The sequence below is a fragment of the Gossypium raimondii genome, chromosome 12, assembly GCF_025698545.1.
Source record: "Gossypium raimondii isolate GPD5lz chromosome 12, ASM2569854v1, whole genome shotgun sequence".
Classification (NCBI taxonomy): Eukaryota; Viridiplantae; Streptophyta; class Magnoliopsida; order Malvales; family Malvaceae; genus Gossypium; species Gossypium raimondii.
The window spans coordinates 10,190,198-10,196,925 of record NC_068576.1 but is presented as its reverse complement, the minus strand read 5'-3'; the positions used below and the strand labels follow the sequence as shown (position 1 = coordinate 10,196,925).

Here is a 6,728-nt window from a genome sequence, read left to right as displayed (position 1 = left end):
ACGATAAATGGGCAGATCTCTTACCTTTACCATTAATTGGGTTGAATCCAGCTTACCTACTGCTTGTTCGGCCTTCAAACTCATAGCTGTAGTCTACAAACTCGTTGGGATTTGACGTTAAGTAATGGCGAGGTTGTTTCTTATATAGAGTTAAGTAGGAAGAACATTAAAGATGATTACAAGGATGCTGGTTGGTCTCTTTCTACTAATAAATTCAACTTATCATAGAAAGAGTACGAAGTACATAAATAAACAAAACAAAAAGAGCCTTTTTATTATACTTATATCAGATTATCATCCATAAGTAAAAAGACCGACTGAAAAAGAAATAATAAATCAATTCCCAGTAGAAAGAAAGATTTATTCTCAAATAACATCAAACAAGTGGAACATATATGGAATCATGGACACTTGCGAGCATTTTTGCGCGTGGTTAAGTTGGCATAGCAAGGGCAGGCTTCATAGTTGCCTGACGTCCCTGGTGGAACACACTTGCACCTCTTACAGCAACTCCCACACGACCTTTTGCACAGATTTGGCCTCTTTGATAGTCCGCATCTTCCTTCACATGCTATTCCACAATCTGAATTCACAAACACCCACAAATATTTAACCATGCCAATAAAAGATTCAGTTAGTAAAGTTTATTATGTCATGGTTTATATACCAATAGGTTGCGCCTGAGGTGAAGGGCTTGGAGCTCCATCAATGCTCATCTGCACAGTTCATATGTAGTTACTAGTTATCAAGAATATAGATATACATATAGCTAGGCCTAGGTAACTTGAAGTACTTTACCAATTCTTCAGCTTGAGTGAAATGAAGCAGCAAAAGAGAGAAAAGAACAAGTGAAGCAGCCATGTTTGTGGAAAGGGCCATCCTATAGATCTGACTAGGTTTTCCAGAAGAGCGACAAAGATGTGATGTGAGATATGGATCTAGTTTGAGAAAAAAAAAACATGAGTATGTATATATAGTGGGGAAGAGGAACATCTCATCTGCAACTTGCATTAAAGAAAACATTCTTTAGAAGGTGTCCAGGAAATTAACCAATGTCCTCGCACTGTATATATGGTTAGCTTATTAGAAAAAGAAACTCCCACGTGAAATGGAAGCTTTGGGGGATGATGTCCCTGTCCTCATGTTACCAACATCAATAAATCGATTATTGATGCCACCAGTTTCTCAATGGAAAATGTGTCTGGTTTCTTAATATAATATCATAGTTACAACTCATAGGGGTTTAAGCCAGCTGGGTTTTAATCATTAAATAGTTGGACAAGTTGTTTCATATGCTGTTTTTTGCAAGGTGGGTAGAGATAGAGGGCACGAAAGTTGGTCCAGGACTAGGAGGAGTACCAATGCTTAAATTAGTAATTTTTATTTTATGATTACACCGGGCTTTGAAGCAAGATTCTCTTGCTCTAAGGGGCTAAAAATTTATTTAGAGAGACTAAACGAATGACAGAGGTAAGTCCATTTAAAAAGAGTTCATTTACTGTTTTTTTATAATTTATAAAATTTTAAATTAGTAATAGTAAAATTATACTTTAACCCCTTAAAAGGATAGAAGTTTGATTTAATCATTTAAAATTATAAAGATATAGGCTATTAAAATGGTGAAATTGCATTTACTATTGTAAAATATACAATTTAATTCTACTGAATATTTTGGTAAAAGTACGACAAAGCCCTTGTACTATACCCTAGATTACATTTTAGCCCCTTTATTGAAAAATGGATAAATGGGTCCTTATACATTAGATGAGTGAGTAAAACAACCCTCTATTAAAATTGCACCATTAAATGTCTGTTTTACTGTTTTATATATAAGGTATAATAACAAATTTAGTTCTCAACCTTTATACATTTATTTAATTTGACCCACCCTACACTTTTATTAGAAGTAAATTAAAATATTTTAAACTAATAAGGCTAAGTCAAAAGGCCTTAGTAACAAATTAAAAAATCAACTAAGCCCTCTTAAAATTTAAAAATTATTAAAAAGTAATAAAATTACAAACAAACTTTATTAAAAGAAGTTATAAAATTTTTATTAAAAATAACAATACCAATTACCAACCAATTAAAATATAATGATTATAAGATTTAAAAAGAAAATTACCCCTACTCTTTTATTGGGTCCATTTTACTATTTTTTAAATTAAAATTATATATATTTTATATTTTTATGATTTTTAATAATTTTAAATTTTAAAAGGTTTAAATGAATCTTTTTTCAATTTGTTACTAAGGCCTCTTTGACCCTTTAGCCTTATTAGTTTCAAAATATTCTAATTTACTTCTAATAAGGATCAAATTGAATAAATGTATAAAGGTTAAAGGTTAAATTTATTATTATACCTTATATAAAAACGGACGGTTTTACTAATTCATCTATGATGCATGGATTAATTTATTATTTTTAATAAAAAAAATTAAAATACAAAAGAAGAATTTGTGATAGTTTTAAGAAACATTAGTTTGGTAATATGAAGGAGGCCTAGGAGGTTGTTAGGCAGATGAGACCCAAAGGGTAAATATCAAAACTATTTATGCGTGGTAGGTGAAGACCTCCAACAATGTTCAAACCAAACATATCCAACCCTTTTTTAAGGTTAATATTATTTCTGGTATTTAAGTTTAGTTTTTTATGTTCTATTAGCTATTTAAGGGATTTTAATTTAACATTTGAATTTATTTTAATGTTAAATTTAGGATTTGAATTTTTACATGATATTATTTAGTCTAAATACTAAATTAAAATTAAAATTAAATTCAAGTGTCAAATTAACTATCGAAACCAAACATATATGAATTTTAAAATAAACTTAATTAATTTTACTATCATAAACAACTCCTAGGATATTGTCATTCATATTTGGATCCTCTTTCATCCAACTTAAATTTATAATATTTTCTTCCAAGTAAATAGAATTAATTTTTTAGGGTATATGATAGAATAAGAGTTGAGGTTAAAGGTTGATTAAGATTCTTAAAAAATAAAATACAAAGTTAGTTGGCCAATAAAATATTGTATGAAATTTCAAAGAGTTTCTCTAAAACTTCTATGATTGTGATTGGCATGGTAGTTAAAGGTTATTTATTTATAGAACCTACTTAGGTTCGAACTTTAAGTGAGTAAGTGGTAGGCTTTTATTTGAGTAGCTCCCTTTGGACATAGTGTGTGCATGTGTTGCGTAGATATATCCCTGCTAACCCTTTAATAGTATATTACCAAAAAAATATGGATATAAAAAATAGAGCGTGTATTTGTTAGGACGAACCCAAGTACACATGAACTTCTAATTAAAGGCTAAAGTTACATATTTTGTGTAATTAATTTGGTTAATTTATGAGAATGCACCACTAATTTTGCCATATTTATTGAATTTTGTGCAGGAATGCAATTTGGGGCTAAATAGAAGAAAAAGGAAACAATTGGGCTACATTGAAGAAAGAAGCAAAGAAGGAGGGCCAAAGCAGAATTTTTCCAAGAATAATTAGCTGAAATTGTTGACTTAGTGGGAGATTATTTTGGGATATTTTTTATATCATTGAATATTTTTCCTTGATTGTCTTTAATTCTCACGTAGCATTTTGTTGTCTTTAGTTTCTTTTCCTTCAATTTATTAATTTCCAGTAGCCAACCACCCATTTACCTTTACTTTCAACTATTCACGAATTTATTTATTGTCTTTAGTTTCTTTTACTTTCAATTCCTAAATTTCCAGCTTGTTACCACTTACCATTTACAACTTCTTTTTCAAATTCCCTTTTCATTTCCAATAGTCAACCACCCCACTTTAATATATTTTTCCAGCCCCCCTACTCAATCACGTCACCCATCCTTTCACCCATTTTACCTTATTTAATTTATCCAATACCAACATGTCTCAAACCTTAGCCAACTAAATCCATTTTCAGCTTTAGGTCGGAATTAGCCTCGTCAAAACCCGTGAGTTACGAACCCGAGCAAATTAACTCCTAAATTCCAGTACTTATTATTTCTCCAGATTAAGAGTATGATTTTGTCAGCTCATAAAGTCAGACCAATATTAAGTCAAAAAAGACATCGTTTGATTTAGTGTGGTTAGACTTACAGTTGGAATTCCGAAAGGAACGTTTCTAATCGGTTTTCTGTGAACACATTGGCGTGCCAAGTGGAGATTGTTGTTTGGTTCCGTCAAGGGAAGTAGTAACCGGATTTAAATGTCCCACGCGGTTAAGGGCATTGGTTCGAGCTAGGCTCTTCTAGAACGCAAAGTTGCCGGAGTTCTAAATCACGAACGTTTCGTGGTTGTTCGATCGGTAAGGGTTAGTTATTGGACGTTCCATAACTAATTTACACATTGGTGTCCGAGGCGTCCTTGGTAGCTATAACTAGCTTGTTGGAAAAGAGGAGTTCATCTAATTTCGAGGATCGGTTCAAAGACGAGGAAAATCCGTGCCTAAAGTTGAGCTTATTCTAATTAATTTTTCTTCATATTTATTTAGCTGTTTTTATTATTCTGTTTTCAACTTTTACTTTTTACGCGTTTTATTTATTTATTTCAGGTTCTAGGTTTTCGATTTTATCCTCCCCCGTAATATCTTGGGCATGACAACTGCCCCGACATAAATCTGGTCAAGAGAGCAACAATTTGCAGTAAACCCAGTCTCTGAGGGATCGACCCTACTCCCTATACTGCTTAAATTGCAAATTAGGCGTAGGTTTATATTGGTGGATTCGACACCCATCAACTTCCAAAGGAAATTTTTATTTACACCTCCTAAACACTCTAAAATGAGAAAATAACCTTAAACAAAAGAAAAAAAAAAGAATTTGAAAACGTCAAATATAATGCTCGATACTTGACTTAGGGCATTTGTAAGCCTCATTATATAAACTTGCAACTCATTTACCCTTTGCTTCCTTAGGAAGGTGAGATTCTTTACATACAGGTTTGAACTCATTTCTTCATTTTCTTGTTAATTTACTCAACATTTTCAATCAACCTCAACAAATCTCCACATTGATTGAAAATGTACACTGCAATAGATTTACAATTTTATAGCAATGTCAACATAGACGCCATTTTAAGTTACTTAACTGAGAATACGGGATAGTGGAAAAGGGAACCATACAAAAATTTTCCTATCTTTCAATTAAGCTATTAAGTTCCCCTAGCAAAAATGTGGATGCAATTCATTTGTACCCATGTTATCCATGTTCTTAACACTAACACGATTAACGTCTTTCGAGTTGTGTTGTTGTATTCTATCTTGCAATGTAAGCGCATGTGTTTGGGAAGATGGATTAGCAAGGAGATGAAGAAATGTGTGGCGAGAGGCAAGGTTGATATCTATTTCTCTCACCTAATTACGAATTTATGCCGTAAAGTGGGGGTGGTTATGGAACCGACTGAGCAATTTCATCACCCCACTCGCAGCAGCATCGACGACTCCTTGCTCTATCAATTCAAAGAGTTGTAGAGGATTTGTTTCAAAGAAAGCTCTTGGAGGTTCGTAAACGCCACTCGACAAGTTGCTAAAGACGCTGCAATACAACACACTAATGATGGAAGCCATGAAGTCGTTCATTGATCACTATGAGGCTAGGCACGGTTTGGGTGATTCGTATTGACCGGTGAAGCCAAGAGTTGCATCCTTTCAAGAAGAAGAAGAAAGAGGGAGGAACGGTGAATAGGAAGAAGAGGATGAGGACACAATAGAGGACGATGACCCCGAACCTTATGTGGATGACATTGAGGCAGCGTTCGCTCCCGAACGTCCCTCCACCAATGGGGTAGGCCTTCGCAACCAGGGTGAGGATGAGTCGCGTAATTGACCACCTCAGCAAACATACAAAAGGGTTGCAAGTAGAGGAAAAGAGAAGTAGATCATAGAACCGGAGTTGGACTTCGATGAAGACTACTAGTTACATTTCTTTGCATTTTCTTTATTTTTTTATACGAAATGTAACTAACTAAATACTGAATTATTTTGGATGGAACTTGCATTTGTTTTGCTTTGTTTTTATTTTTTTATTTTCATACATTTTTCTTTGTGTGTTTTGTGTTTTTCTATGCAAGTCACACACTTAAGAATCGCACTACAAATTCGAGCTTCAACGTGGAGGTGAACAACCCTAGCTTGCATTGATGAGCGTTCACACCATTCAAGGAAGTTCATTAAACCTTCTAATCTTTGTTTGGGACAAACATTGGGAACAATATGTGATTTAAGTGTGGGGACATTCATAGAAAAATTGCATGCTTAGTCAATTTTCTTTTTATGGTTGTGTGTTATTGTATCTTTTTATTTCAATTATAGTATGATGTTTGAACATGATTTGGATTGACAATTGGTGAATTGTGGTATGCTATTATGCAATTGATTTTTTGAGTGTACAAACCTTGAATGATGCTTGTTTTTTGTGAATAAATTATTTATTTCAACTAGTTACATTGCAAAATGGAATAGATGTAATTAAAATTTGTGATTTCTTTTCAATTTTATCCAAATGATTAATAATTGTGTAGATAGATGTGTACATGCATGCATAAGAATTCAACATTATTCATGGAAATAAGTAAAAGCATGTATTGTTTTTATATTCATTAAAAGCATGTTTGTGTAGCCTAAAGCCCAAATGACCAACCTATATGCTACGTTATCCCTAGTTCCTGTAATTTGAGCCTTAAATTATCCTTTCTTGACATATTTTTTATACCTTAAGCGTAAAT

The 6,728-nt window shown here is 33.0% G+C and overlaps 1 protein-coding gene across 1 annotated transcript; it reads right to left on the bottom strand.

The window, feature by feature from the left end:
- Positions 1-249: 249 nt before the first annotated feature.
- On the bottom strand, positions 250-957 carry LOC105763221 (gibberellin-regulated protein 1). Its single transcript, XM_012581350.2, has 3 exons — positions 799-957; positions 668-716; positions 250-583 (listed from the first exon to the last, which is right to left on the bottom strand). Exons 1-3 carry the CDS (start codon positions 877-879, stop codon positions 402-404), a joined length of 312 nt encoding a protein of 103 aa, XP_012436804.2. The 5' UTR covers positions 880-957; the 3' UTR covers positions 250-401.
- Positions 958-6,728: the final 5,771 nt, after the last annotated feature.

Excerpts from the sequence above, each read along its gene's own strand:
- LOC105763221 (XM_012581350.2), bottom strand. The coding sequence starts at position 879 with ATGGCCCTTTCCACAAACATGGCTGCTTCACTTGTTCTTTTCTCTCTT. Across the intron at positions 717-798 it reads TCACTCAAGCTGAAGAATTG|ATGAGCATTGATGGAGCTCC; the intron begins GTAAAGTACTTC and ends TGAACTGTGCAG. Across the intron at positions 584-667 it reads ACCTCAGGCGCAACCTATTG|ATTGTGGAATAGCATGTGAA; the intron begins GTATATAAACCA and ends TTGTGAATTCAG.